Raw genomic sequence first — 14,960 nt, 5'->3', positions numbered from 1 at the left:
ACTGGGTATAGTTAGGACAACTAACAAGAGGAAGTCCTGCTCCTTTCCATCATGTTCCTGGTCTCAGGAAGGGAGCCTTGCCAGACTCTGGGCTATATTCCCACAGCTCTCCTTGATGCTGGCTCAGGAATTCTACGCCCACTAGGTGACTCAACTTGCTAAATCAGCAGCAAAACCCATTAAAAATATATTTTGCATTTTTATGTGCTGGGTTGGTGAATTGAACAAACTTAATTATGAATGAATGAATGCAGAGAGAAGCTTTTTGGTGGGGAAGAACTAGAAAGGATGGAGCCTTTTCTGATCCAGTAGCTGTTTATTTGCCTCAGCTGTCAAGTAAAACTGTCAGTGAGATGCAGTGAACAGAGCTAGGAGTGTGCACTGCTGGGTGTTTTGCTCTTAATTCTTCTGTGCCCCTTTTTTGCCCCTTACATGGGCTGTGATGCTCTGTAGATGCTTCTGCGAGCCAGTTTAACATACTAAAGCAATAGAAAAACAAAGAAACAAAAATATTGTTGTTATTTTCATGTCTGTAGAAGAGCACAGCCCAGAGGAGGGAGAGAGTGGGTCATGGAGCAGGGAGCAGTGCAGGGGAAGAGGGATGGGGGTGATCTAAGCAAGAGTTTTCCTGTTGTGATCAGTGAGCATCTTCTCAAACCCTGCCTACAGCCTGAGAGGCGTGTGTTCTGCAAGAGTTCAGCTGTCCTTTTAGAAAAGCATCTGGTAATAAAAGTAAAAAAGTAATAAGTAAATAAGTAATAAAAAGTAAATTAAAGTAATAAAAAACACTTGATGCAGTTGCAGTCTGCTGGACAAACACAAGTAAATGGCTCTTTAAAAAAAGGCTGTTTCAGATTTTCTCCTGCAAGCTCCACTTGACAAATTAATCTGGCAGACAGACAGGAACGTAACAAACTTTAGAAGAAACAACTTCATATTGCTGGCATCGAATCTCCTCTTAGTCTAGACTGTTCTGTATAATAGAAAGGGAGAAACAGGTTTAAAATATTCATGAAATGTCTGTTTCATAGTCTTGAAAAGCTTATTAGGAGTAAAATTTTATTCTCTGTGTTTGAAGCTGTGTTCTTTAATGCATTAAGCCTTTGGGCTTAATGTGATTTATTTATCATTAAGCAGTATAAGAAGATGCTCAGAAAAAAAAAATCACTAAAATACATTTACTCATTAATGGCTAAAAGTCCATTGTAACTGTTCAGACAACTTTTGATGTAGGTACCATGCTAGCTATAGAGCCTCTTTCTGTGGACGAGTCCTGCCTGAGTATTTGAGGATATCACTATTAAAACTGACGGGAACCTTCTGAAACCCCTGTGAAGCTGTAAGATGGTGACAGGCTCTGACTGAAGACATGGTCTTTGTACATCATGTTACCAACAGTCCATCCAGTCTGATCAGAGCTGGGAGCTGGCGCCGTATTTCTCCAGTCACTGTCCCAGTTAAAATGTTCATCTGAGTAGGCCTGTTCTATCGGCCTCATTGCCTCTGCTTTCTTAATACTGGTTTTTGTGGTCAGTCAGAATGGAATTGTTGTTACTGCATACGTGCTCTGAAATGATGGAGGCTTTGAAAGTAAAATGAATACGTGTAACCATTCACAGTTTGCTTCTGCCTATTTAAATTGCTCAGAGATGAACTACAGGGGCAGCCTTTGAAACAGCAGTAGGTATGCTGAAATTTGGGGTTGCCTGAAGACCAACAAGCATGCTTCTGGAATGTTTGCAATGTAATAGGTTATCACCTGGCTATGATCCCGTTCCAGACTTTGGAAGCAGCAGGTGCTAGGGCTCAGATCAGCTGAATCTTTGCTGCAGTGGTGAGAGTTTATGCCCTCTTGCATCCACCCTGCTCCTCTACCACAAAGAGTTGTCCCCAGAGTGCAACATGTGTCCATATTCTAGCACTTCCTCTTTGAAAGTAAAATTTTAGATAAAATAACTTATAAAGGCAGACTTGGGCTAAAAGAGAGGCTGAGGTGCCCAGAGATACACATTCCACTCTGCCACAGCTGCAGAGTTTCTTTAAATACTGTGGCAAAACCTGGTAGACGTTACGTTACTATAGGCAGACCTATAGTACGAACAATTAGGATGCAAGGTGTGATGATGAAAGGTAAGCTGCTGGAAGAAATTCAACATAGTAAAATAATTTACAAATTGTATTTGGTTTGAGGGTCTACAGGCATGGCTTCTCTAAAAAGCTGCCAGAAGCTTCCCTTATGTCTGAAAGGGCCAATGCCAGCTGGCTTCAGGATGGATATGCTGCTGGCCAAGGCAGAGCCCATCAGGTACTGGCAGTGCCTCTGGGTTGATGTAGTTAAGAAGCATACCACCAGCAGCAGCACGAACAGAGGAGTGAGGGTTTTTAATAAGAAGCAGCCCTGCAAACACCAAGGTCGGTGAAGAAGGAGGGGGAAGAGGTGTTCCAGGTGTCTGAGCTGAGATTCCTCTGCAGCATTTGTTTGACAACAAATGAAATTCATTTTCCCCAAGTTGAGTTGAGTCTATTCTGCCCATGATGGCAGCTGGTGAGTGATCTCTCTGTGCTTTTATCTCTACCCATGAGCCTTTCTTTGTATTTCCTGTCCCCTGTCCAGCTGAAAAAGGCAGCAATGGAGCAGCTTTGGTGGGCCCCTGGCATCCAGCCAGGGTCAGTCCACCAGAGATGATGGAAGGAACCCTTCCTGGGACTTCATTCCAGCTAAGAGGAGCTGAGGGTGGTGTAGCAGGGCCTGTGAAGCCTGATTTTTGTTTTCTCTGTGTTCTCTTCCTGGATCACGATGGGCTCCCATTCCAGTAGAGCAAGTTTAACTCTTTAATTTTGAATTTTTTAGTACAGAAGTAGATGACTTAATGAAGTAACAGGTAAAACATACTGAAAAGCATGGAACACTGGCTGCATAATAATTGAACAAAAATGGGGCAGTTTCATATCAGTGGAATTTTTATTAAAAATACCAATGTGTGTATTTTTTCTCTCCCAGATAAACATTAAAAATGCTGAAAAAGTTAGCACAATAAATAAAGCATTTGCTGAAGTTCAGAAAGAAATCCGGCAGCTGTCAAAAGGAACCACATCAGAACCTCAGAACACTCAGCAGGTAATTTCCCTTTGTAAAAATCTGAGGAGAATGAAAAGAATGTGTGTTTAAAGCATTATAATGTGTCTCTTAGACTGCAGGCAATTAGCTCAGTTGGTCAGAGTGTGGTGCTGGTAATACCGAGGTGCTGAGTTCAACCCTTTTGATGGCCATTTACTTTAGAGTTGGACTTGATGATCCTTGTGGGTCCCTTCTACCTCAGAATATTCTGTGACTGTGAATTCATGCAGTTGCTTTAAAGCTAGAATCCCAATTTTATGAATTTAATTTGTGTGGCAATGCTGAAACCTAGTTAGCATGTTCAAATTCTATATAAATACTAAGTAGAGAGATAAGAGGGTGGCAGCCATGCTGAAGCATGCTTCAAAGCATATTTTTAAACTACGTTCTAGCTGATTTCTAATTGTTTTTTTTAAGTTAGTTCCAGCTCCATCCCTTTGATTTGAAACTTGTATCTCTACATTAATAGACACAGAGAGGATGAACCTAGCTGTTCCCTACCTGAAGCTCCTGACAGTGCTTTGAAACAAACAGTTCTGCCTCTCTTTGTTCCTGATTCCTAAGCCTTTGTATCACCTCATCAGAAGGACCAACACCTGAATTTCTGTAGTAGAGGTTTTGCCTGCAGCACTTGGGGTTCAAGACAGTATTTCTCTTGCCTTTGGCTAGTTTGGTTATTTTTTTTTTTATACAGGCCTACTTGCAGTCTTGCACAAGAATTAATTCATAAAAGTTTAATTCCTGACAAGTTCCTCCATGTAAACTCTTTCTGCTGACTCTTGCTCTAAGCACAGTTTCAGGGAGAGAAAGCAATCCTTCAGGATGAGATGCAGTTGAATCCATCCTGCTCTTGGGGGAAGGTGGAGTTTGGAGAAGTGGACATGAGTTGTCAGTGTGCCTGAGGTGATCAAGTTTCTGTACAGCTGGGAGCAACTAAACAAGTGTCAAATACCTTAAGGAGAGGCTGAGGGAAAAATGAAACATAAGCGACAGTGCTGCCAGCACAGGATGAAGCCAAGCCAGGATTCCAAGGCAGCTGGAACGAGTGGTCCTGTCCCTGCTGGCTTGTTATTTATTCCTCCAAGAATTCAGACTGTACTACTGCTCCTGTGCTAGTAGGGCTCTACATCACTCAGCTGTAATAGCATTTTCCCAAAATTGCAGAAGTGTTGTTAAGAACAGTTGTGAAATAAATGCTGAGCCTGTCTCAGTTGGGCCATGTGTTTTATGTTACTGGTATGACGCTCCCAAAGCACAAAGCATTTTCTTCTTATGTCTCAACTTCACTGTATCCTGCAATCCCTCCAAATTATTAAAATATAGCTGCAAAATTAGCCAAAATTATCTAAAAATATAATAAAAAAATTTATTTAAAAATATATAAAAGTCAAATTAATCTTCTGGCCAATGGATATTTATTAGTCTGGGGTTTTTTTCCTAAGCAGAATAAAAAGAAATTGTTTTCTGCTTTAAACTGAAACTCTTTTTTTTTCCCCAGGTTTCCACAAATCTGGAAGAGGAACCAGCAAACGTGGATGCTGCCACAAGCCTGTTATCTCAGTTGTAATGCAAAATGGACAATGAAGGGGTTGCAAGAAATGAAAGACCACAAATACTGATGGCTTTGTTTGCACAATTTTATTAAAAAATCTTGTTAATATACAAGTATTGGCACACTTCAATACAAACTACAAACAGACCTTTCCTATCATCTAGGAAAGTGGAATGTCAGAAGTCAGTGTGAGAAACTTAAAGTGCTAAAACAGAAGGCACTTCACAAAATTGGTTCACTGAAACAGTTTAGCATAACTCAAGTTGATACCATTCATTTTTCAACTTGGCAGTGAAAGCTTCAAAATTGTTTGGAAAGTTAAAAAACAAAGCTTCTTGGCAGTAAAGCTTCAAAGAAAATGCTGTTAACTGTGAGCAAGAAGACTAATAATTTTTTTTAAAATGACCAAAAGGCTATAAAGTATTTTCACTTTTCTTACTAAAGAAAGCTCCGAACAATTGGCTTAGACAGAAAAACACTCAGGTGAAAAAGTGCCAGAATTTTTGATAAGAGCCCTTTTTTCGTGTTCTTGAATTTGTTTTGTGAAGTAGTTAAAGGAAGCAAAAGGAAATATACTCCCAGAGTCAGTGAACTAAGAAGTTATACATTCATTATTCAAATACTTAGGTTATGAAGAAGTCTAGATTGTTACAGTTAGAGGTAGATAAGTAGTCTGGTTGACATAATATCTAATAATTTAGTATCTGCACATCAAAGAGATCACAGACTCCTTCATTATCATCCAGGTTAAAGTTGTAGTCATCTCCGGGAGTAGGAGAGAGTCGTAAGAGAGGAAAAACTGTAAAGCAGGAACAGTTTAGTTTAAATTAAAACACTTGGAAAATCAGCCCTATCATATTTCAGTATGTTTGTCATAAGGGTTAGTCTTAATAATTAAAATAGTCTTGATAATCTGACAAGCTCACTGAGATAAATACCATGAAAACCTGTACTGCATTCAAACTAAGGCAGTAAGTATCTGCCGTTTTTTGCTTGGTATTTTAAGTCAGTTTGCTGGAATATGGGTTTAATTTCTTCAGCAGCAGTGGAGTTCCTGTGCAGCTTTCGAAAACTTTAACCAGAAAGGCATAATTTATATTTCTTTATCTGTATCCCTGCTCTAGAAGCAGAGGCTGTTTCCATGTTAACCACATATTGGCACATTCACAGAATCCCACCTTGCCCCTTGGATCTTACAATCATATCTCTTTCTGGATGAGCCCTGATGTGGTCTGCTTGAGGGGCAGATATTACAGATCTTACAGAATACAGGGCAAAAGGTACAAAGTGAGTTGACCACCACAGTGAGTTGACCTCCTTGCCTGGCACCTCAGTGAGAGTGGCAGAGAGGTAGGGAGCACATGAATTCTGTAGTAGCTGTGATTCAGCACTGCACTCATATGACCAAAGACGTGCAAGAACACAAATGGGTGACACTTGTTCTGTTAGTGTACCACAGGTGGACACATAACAGTCTGCATCCAGAACCATATTCTGAAATACTTATTCAAAGCACCTGCACAAAGCTTTAGGCAGAATAGAATTCAACCAGATTTATATTTTGAGACAGCACACTAGTCATCAGCTTGCTCTTTCCCTAAATTAAGTATTGGTGGGTTATTCATGCAGGTAAGTGCTTGTTGGATTAAGGTTTTCCTATTTTGACTGTTAAATAAAACTGTTGCAGGGAATAGAAAGGGGAGCAAAGACAAGAGTGACAGAGGCAACACAGGAAGAAGTAGTTTCATACTGACTCTTGGCATCAGATTTAACAGATGCCTTCTAAGTGCTGTTCACACAAAAACCATGCTGCTACTTGTGATTATTAGAAAAGATGCTAAATACTTACCATCAGAAGACATGAGTTCATCAATAATATCTCCACTGATATTTCCTGTGAAAGACAAGAGTACATGCTTTATGTTTGTGGGGTTTTTTTAATGTGTTTATAGCAGCCAACACATTCTTTGCATTAAAACACTGAATTGACAAGTACACTATGGCTTGTGCAGTGTAGGAGCTGCAGAGATAGTATGACATATACATGTAAAATATACTTATCTTTGTATCCCTCAGTTTTTCCCCCCAGTATATTTTTCCCACTTATCTCTTAAAATCCAAGAGCTATATACACTATGAGGCTTATTTGGTGGCAAAGAAACTCATTTACTGAAGATTAGTAAGCTCCTCAGTGGCTTAATTAGAAGATAAACAGAGACCTCTTTTTTTCCCTCCGTGTAACTCATTGGTAATTTGGTAACAATGAAGGGCTCATGGAACCAGTAAAATATTTAAACAGCAACTACTGCTTCCTACCTGCAGGCTCCTCCATCTTTGCAATGTCAAATGAGTTTGGCTTGAGAATGCAGTTGACATCCAGAGGCAGCAGGCTCTGGTAGTCACTGGAGCTGGCTGAGGCTTGGACACTGTCTCCAGACAGGCTGGGATAGAGCTCTGGCTCTGGAAGGCTGGAGTAAGGGGCTGTGGTGGCTGTGCTGTCCTGCTGGGCACTGCCATCTACATGGACAGGAAGGCACGTTACAAGTCTGTTATGGTGAAACAACACACAACACGTGCCCCCAGCTTTGTCTTTTGAGGAGAACATGGCCAATGTCTGGGATCAGGTGAGGGGAGTCTTCCCCTTCCACAGTTACAATTTAATTAATTGTCAGTTAATTAAAGATCAGTTACAGGTCAATGAAGGTAATCAGGACCCCTCAGGAATACAGTTGTAATACAGCATTTTCATAAATCTTTTCCTATTACCTATTAATTTACTATTACTATGAAAAAAGTACCTTATATTCAGGCAGCCTCTTACTGTGGCTATGTGGAAGAAGGTAAGCGACCTTGTGGTACAATAGCTGGAACTGGCGCCTGTATTATCAATCTCATTAAAAGGTACGCATTCAAATCATATCCTCTTCCGTCAAGAGGTTTGCAATTTTGCTCCATAATGCATTCTGGAGAAGCACCTCAGAATAATTAACAGGATTACATCCAAAACCTGTTCAGTGTAAGATGGTAAGATGTGAGGGAAGCATCTGTTTTACCAGACAGAAGAGGCAGAGGTGTCTAACCTCCTGAGAGCTGTTACAAGTCCCTGGAGTAGTTTTTTAATGGACAGCTGCTATCCTATGCAAATTCTTGGATCTTTCCTTTGTCTACCACCTTTCTTAACAGTTTCTTCTTTCCCTCCAGCTGCCTTCCTCCCCCACCCACCAGAGGTAGGAAAACCCCGGGATCCACCTGATGGTGTGTCCACAGCTGCTGTTGGTGGTAACTCCTGCCCTTGATTCGGGTCACGTTGTTCTGGGGGATCTGGAGGAGCTGCAGATGGTTTAAGTGGAGTTGCTGGAGCTGCAGGCTGAGATGGGGGCTGTGCAAGGTCATCAGGTGGAGGAACTGGAAACACTGTGGGCTTGGAGGAGCTTGATTCCTTGTTTATCAGCAGCACATGGATAGGTCCTGAACTACTTTTAAGATTGATCTGGTATTTCTTCTGTCCATTCTGTCCCTGTAAAGATGGTGTATTATGAAAGTTACTGTTCCTTGAGAACTTGGAACTCTACAAAGTGATGAAGACTAAGATCAGCTGTTTTAGTCCTCAACAAAAAAAACCCAAAAAAACCCCCAAAAACTAAAACAAAACAAACAAAAAAAAACCAAAACAAAAAACAAAATCCAACATCACAAGCTTCTGACTTAGGTCCTGCAGGGTCCTTACCATTGCCTGAACTGCGTTCAGCAGAGATGGGCAAAGATAGCACCACTGATCAGCTTCATGGCTCTAGCCTTGAATGCTTTTACCGATATTAGGCTGTGCTTAGCCTCACTAAAAATAGCTTGTGAAACTTCTCAGGTGAACTTCAGCCTTCTATAAGCACAGTGGCTATCATGCGTCATTTCCCTCTCCCAACTATGTAAACACTATTTAAAATCAAGCACTTCAACAACAACAATAAAAGTTAAAGATGGACAGAAGTAAATAATTTGGCCTCCTACTTCAAATCTTGTCAATTCAATCCTTTTGGCTAAAGTGAGATTGCAGTCTGTTTCTCTATACAGTGTAATACCATGAGACTAAATCTAAATTACATTAAAACTAAATCTAAAAGGCTTTTTCATAAGAGATCCATTTTAACAATGTAACAGAGAAACTTGACACATAAAAGTCACTGAGATCTGAAGAGAATTCATAACAACTCTGCATTATTTTGAAAGCTGCAACATTTTAAAAGCAAGAGAGAAGAAACCCACTTGTGTATTTTGGTTTTAATAGAAGGCAGGGTTACCATTAGTCTATCTAAGTATACAAAACCCACTTTTTTTCTGTCTGGCTTCCCTCTTTTCAACTGAAACAATCCTTTCTCCCCTCCTCTTGCACATGGTAGAGATAAATCCTCTGCCTGAAACAGCTTTTCTTTGCCACTATTGCTCTAGAATACATAGGTAAACAAGAAACCAGTACATACCTTTTCAGGTCTAGGTACTTCTAATTGTGTACCACAAGGTGCTTGAATTGCTAGAAGTGTATCTCCTGGTTAAACAGCAATTTTTAAGAAAGTGTTAAGTGTATTTTTCTTAAGTCTTGCATAGTATCCACTCAAATGAGATCTGGAAATTCTCTAAGGTCACTTAAAGTACTGCATAATTTAGCATGTATAAACTTGTGGTAGGATGTGCAATCCCTCTAAGATCCAAGTATATTGCATAGTATAAATCACAGAATTCCAATACTAAGATCACAGTTGCAAAAACCTTTTCTCACAAGAATGAGTAGAAGATTTACCATGTTCTTTGCCCATTTGTCTTCTAGTTATATATGTAACATAAGGTGAAAATATTTAACTAGTTCCTTTTTTCACAGAATCAAAGAATCATTTAGGTTGGAAAAGATCTCCAAGATCATTGAGTCCAACCTTTGACTGATCACCACCTTGTCAACTAGACCACAGCACTAAGTGTCATGTCCAGTTGTTCCTTGAATACCTCCATGGATAGTGACTCCACCACCTTCCTTGGTAGCCTGATTCAATGCGTAATCAGCCTTTCCTGAAGAAAGTTTTCCTGATGTCCAGCCTGAACCTCTCTGGTGCAGCCTGAGGCCATGTCCTCTTGTCCTGTCACTGGTTGCCTAGAAGAGATTGACCCCCACCTGGCTACAGCCTCCTTTCAGGTACTTATATACAGTGGTAAATTCTCCCTGGAACTTCCTTTTCTCCAGGCTAAACAACCCCAGCTCTCTCAGCTACTTCTCATATGACTTCAGCTAAACCAGCTCTCTGGTCTAGCTCACTTTATGACTTTGATGACTGGTGGTACTACAGATTTAACAGAAGGAAGAAGAGGCGTTAATATTAATCTTCAGTGCCAGTACTTCCAAGTATCTAAACTCATGGCTTCCACAGCACGTACAACTGGGATGTAACAGCTGTCTGTCACACTCATCTGTGGCTTACTATGCACATTAAAATGGGGACCACATTTACATGCACAGCACTGGCACAACACTGCAGGTTACTTGCTCACCTCCACATGATTTCCTCTTTGTTCATAACTAATTTGGAGTAACACTTTTCTTTCTCTGCCTCCTAAGAAACACTTAGGTGAAGTACTATGTGAGCATCGTGCCAGCTGCCTCCATGTTTTGTAATGACTAACCTCTTTTCAGTAAAAGCCCATTTTTGTTTTAATTCTGCAGTAGTTTTCTATCTTGTGTTTTTATTAAAAAAGTCTTTCTTGTGGCAAAGAAAAGATAGTTTTGAGCCTAGCTGGAGGCTGAACAACAATCTTCCCCTGGATGCCCTAGGATCAGGAGATGATATCAAGGGAAGTAACCTCTACCAGCACTTCCCAGCAATTTCTTCAAACCACCTGTACAGGAATCCTTCAGATTTAGTAGCAATGCCCCATCATTGACCTTCTGCTGGCTCCATTTATACAGCATCACAAGTTCTGTCTGGCCACAGCTGCCACCAGAAAATTATGCAAAATTTAGATCTTTGTGGTTTTTCTGGAGGGTTGGACCAACAAATCCTGTCTCTGGTTCCATTAATGGCCCATGGCAAGCTGCTGAAAAGTGTGAACACCAAAAAAGACACCAAAAACCAGGACTCCGGCTGAGCTTCCATTCTATACAATCTATGACTACAACTAGAAAATGCCAGAACTTGGTAGCCATGAACATTATGAGACCTCTACCGAGTAATGATCACTATTGAGTACTTCTCAATTCAAAATACATGCAGGAAAAAAGTTAGCAAGTTATTTTTCAAGAAATCACTCACTTTAGAAATACAGCCTAGCAGCAACTTACCATTGAAGCAGTTGCAGATATCTTCATGGGTGACATATGAAAACGTAATTTATGTCAAGGAACATTTTTCTTAAAACAGTATAAAACTAGTATTTGCTGCCCTTAAGAAGTTTGTCCAATCTGAGCCTAAACTATAATGTTATTATTGTTAGAGGAGTAATCAAGGCATTATTTTTGACTTTCAGAATAGCTCATTACAAATAACAAGAGTTCAGTGTTTTAAAGAAAATACCAGATTTTCAAAATATACTGAAGTATCAGCAAATAAAATACAGAAAGAAAAATAGTTGTTCAGCTTTAAAGAGAAGAGATTTTTCTAAAAATGAACACATAAAATCTTATTTTGAAGAATATATTTTACCTTGCTAATTTGACAATACAGAATTCAGGTATGTATCAGCATTTCCCAGAATCACTCAAAAATACTACTAGAGGGAACTTCAGAATTCATCTGCCATCCCATTCCTCTGCCTCAAGGCAGGATCAATCCACCGTTCAGACATTCCAGACAGATGTTTGTCTTTCCTCTTCTGCAAAACCTACAGTGACAGATATTCCACCTCCCTGGGAGATCAATTCCAGTGCTAGCTCTACCAAAAGTTTTTCTGGACATACAACTTCAATCTCCTTTGCTACAAAATCCATTTTACGGCAACAGTTTCTGAACAGAAAACTTGGGTAATTTTTAAGTACTTATCAATAGTATTATAGATAGGAAAGGCACTTTCCTGCTCCCATTCTCAGGTGTCTGTTTTGCAAGACAGCTAGACACAAGCTTACAAGCAATGCAGCTGCAACTCTGGTATTTATATATAGGATGGTTTTTTCCAGTTTGAAACCCAAAAAGATTCAGGACTTTGTTAACTCCATTTATCTTTGGGTGACAGCTTAATCTTTTCAAAATGATGAAGCAACAAAAAAGATTAATGTAAAGCATTGGTAACAAAATATAAATTTAAGTTCTGGAAAGCAGTATCACTAATTTCAAGTAAGACACTAGGATTATGCTACTGACTTAATAGTTACTGCTTTACATATAAATATATATGCTAAATTATTTTCATGTTACCAATTACAGTCATGGAAGTTTGACAGCTTAATCTTTTCAAAATGATGAAGCAACAAAAAAGATTAATGTAAAGCATTGGTAACAAAATATAAATTTAAGTTCTGGAAAGCAGTATCACTAATTTCAAATAAGACACTAGGATTATGCTATTAACTTAATAGTTACTGCTATACATATATATATGCTAAATTATTTTCATGTTACAAATTACAGTCATGGAAGTTAAAAAGTCATGTAAATAAGATTTATATCTTCTTTTGTTGAAGCAAAACCCGAAAAAATACTTGCCGTACCTTGCTAAATGAGTTACATTATGCTTTTTCCGTTACCTACACTTTAACTGTTGCTTTAATTCTCATTCCAAAATGCACACAATTAATTTAAAAGGATATTGGTGGTTTGTAGAATCATCCATGACGTTCTTGATACTTTGCTGAAGCCACAATTTCTGCTGATCCAATTCTTTTTCTTTTAGCTCTAAATCTTCAATTTCAGCTTCCAGATACCTCAGCCTGTCTATGACTTCTTTTGTATTGCAGCCAGCACCTACTCCTCTTAAAAAGGTACAAGGGTTCATGAGACCACAAGTTAAAATCTAAAGCAAACATCCAATGATAATTTTTAAGACTATTTTCAACATTTGGAAAATCTACTACTATTCAATATGAAGGAAATGAGTATTTAATCTCCCAAGAGTGTTTTGACAGGAAAATGAAATTTCTTTAATTCAGATCAAATTTAGAATTTCCCTCTACAAAAATTTATCTTATTTTGGAACACTTTTTTTTGTTGTGTTGGAACTGTTTTGCAGGCCCTAGCTCCTTCCCCTAGAATTCTTATCTCGAGCTTTTACCTTCAGAGACCTAGGAGAAAATAGGCAGGTAGGTGGAGACAGTGTGTCCTGATGGCCCTCCCAGATCCCCTAGAATTCTTATCTCGAGCTTTTACCTTCAGAGACCTAAGAGAAAATAGGCACAGACTGGTAGGGCAGGTAGGTGGAGACAGTGTGTCCTGACAGCTCTCCCAGACTGATTCAGGGTGAATTTTTCAACTACAAGTGCTAGTTATAAAGTAGCACTACAAGTTTTCTGAAAGATTTTCTTCTGTGTGCTTTAAACTTGATTTTATATATCACCCACACAAGGTAAAGGGAAAACAAATACAGTTCACTTGCAACTTTATTGTACTTCTACAACATCACATTGCTCATTGATTAGCACAATGTTAATTTGATGGTGTCATATCTAGTCAGAATAAGTAGAAAAAGGCAATTTTTGTTGCTCTTAAGCATGTGAAAATTTGCAGAACTGACATAACTTACTTCCACTGAATGCTGTTTTTTGACTTCTTCTCAATGAGATCAATACCCTCCAGAACGTTGGTGATATCATAGATCCTTCTCTTCTGCCTCACAGCAAGCGTATCAGCAGCCTGTTGAGAGAACAAGTATCAGCAACTTGCATGCTGAGGTAAAAGCCACTCCCTTGGACAAATGCCATCTAATATAACTTCAAAAGGAGAATGTTCCACTCTACAAGAGCCTGATACCACCATGAATTCTGAAGTTCAGCACCTGCAGGCAGTGCTACAAAGCACAGGGAGCAGTCCCCTGGCTGAAGGCCAACAGGCTATCCTCTAACAGAGAAGGGAGCTCACAGGGGTTGCGAAGACCACGGTCAGTATCTGGAGCATATTCATCTACATGGAGGAGCTTGCCATGCTCTTTCTGGAGGGCAGGAAAAGGTATGGAAGGAAAGCAGCAATACCTTGCAGTGGGGCAAGCCTCTGAAGCCAAGGACATACTAAGTTTATCATCATTCCACTGGCACTCGAGGTATTACAACCTTTGTTTGGATTCAGTGGTGCCAGGATACGAAACAACAGGGCTGTAATTTCACAAAGTGGCTGCAGGAGAGCTGCAGTATTTCAGGCCAGTGTTGTCCTTGCACAAATACCCTTGCAGGGCACAAGGGCTCACTCATCTGTCACACTGAGAACCAGCACCCTGGTACAGCTGCCAGGGATGTTGCTGCTGACACACAGCCAGCTCTGTAGCGCATCTGAGGGCTGCCACCACTCGCCCCTCCGAGCAAGGCAGCATCAGGCAGAGGCAACCACTTTGTGCCTTACTTCTTTCTCTCCATGGTGACTTTTGTGTAACAGATGCAAAGAGTTAATATAAAATAAGCAAATGATCTACCCATGCCTTCGACACCTGAAAAGCAGCTCAAGTTCAAAGAACATTCACTAAAAGAAGGGAAAGAAAAGAGGAGTCGGACTCTGTAGTTACTCAGGACACTTAAATACAATGATTACATGGGATTGTATATATTAAACAAATAGAAGAAAAATAAAGAGAAAGGTAGGCAAAGACTTCTGATTTTGAACTAATACATAAAGGCAAATAATTTCTTCTACAGGAACATAATGATTTTTTTCAGTTTGTTCCATCTATTAAATGTACACTTTTTGTAAGCAGCCTATATGAAAGAAAGGTACAGCTCGAGACAACCATAACCTGGAAGGAAAACCAAATTTCTTTGCTTAATAGTACAACTACCTTTTTCTACTGAAATAAAGTTGAAAGGATAAAAAGAAAGAAGAGATTATAAAAAATACTCTTATATCCATGAAGTAATAACACTGCTCTTTCTCCTTGACAGTGATGTACCCACTAAACAGTTTCCACTGACACCATTAGCAGCATTTATATTTTGTATGGTCTTCTGAATGAGACTTTTAAAGCATTTTCTTAACTAGCAAAACAAGATGCATACAAATACATATAAAGTGCAGTTTAGTTCTCACCAAGGAAACAGGCTCTTTGATCACTTGTTTCAGTAGGTATGCACCTGCTATCTTAATCTGTTGTTTCTGCTGCATACGTACACACTGCTCCCAA

General features: G+C 39.5%; 1 protein-coding gene across 2 annotated transcripts; it reads right to left on the bottom strand.

Moving 5' to 3' along the window:
- Positions 1-4,737: 4,737 nt before the first annotated feature.
- On the bottom strand, positions 4,738-14,960 carry E2F5 (E2F transcription factor 5). 2 transcript variants are annotated; one of them, XM_039695608.1, is made up of 9 exons: positions 14,867-14,960; positions 13,380-13,489; positions 12,451-12,612; positions 10,990-11,033; positions 9,146-9,210; positions 7,893-8,187; positions 6,987-7,187; positions 6,520-6,564; positions 4,738-5,469 (listed from the first exon to the last, which is right to left on the bottom strand). In XM_039695608.1, exons 1-9 carry the CDS (start codon positions 14,939-14,941, stop codon positions 5,360-5,362), a joined length of 1,107 nt encoding a protein of 368 aa, XP_039551542.1. In that variant the 5' UTR covers positions 14,942-14,960; the 3' UTR covers positions 4,738-5,359. The 2 variants fall into 2 exon arrangements, with proteins under 2 accessions (XP_039551542.1, XP_039551543.1); XM_039695609.1 differs by having other exon boundaries at positions 7,920-8,187.

This window comes from Passer montanus, unplaced genomic scaffold (genome assembly GCF_014805655.1).
Source record: "Passer montanus isolate IOZ18808 unplaced genomic scaffold, ASM1480565v1 scaffold90, whole genome shotgun sequence".
Classification (NCBI taxonomy): domain Eukaryota; kingdom Metazoa; phylum Chordata; class Aves; order Passeriformes; family Passeridae; genus Passer; species Passer montanus.
This window is presented reverse-complemented; position numbering and strand designations above follow the sequence as displayed.

Excerpts from the sequence above, each read along its gene's own strand:
- E2F5 (XM_039695608.1), bottom strand. The coding sequence starts at position 14,941 with ATGCAGCAGAAACAACAGATTAAGATAGCAGGTGCATACCTACTGAAA. Across the intron at positions 13,490-14,866 it reads TCAAAGAGCCTGTTTCCTTG|GCTGCTGATACGCTTGCTGT; the intron begins GTGAGAACTAAA and ends TTCTCTCAACAG. Across the intron at positions 7,188-7,892 it reads CCGGGGTTTTCCTACCTCTG|ATGGCAGTGCCCAGCAGGAC; the intron begins GTGGGTGGGGGA and ends CTGTCCATGTAG.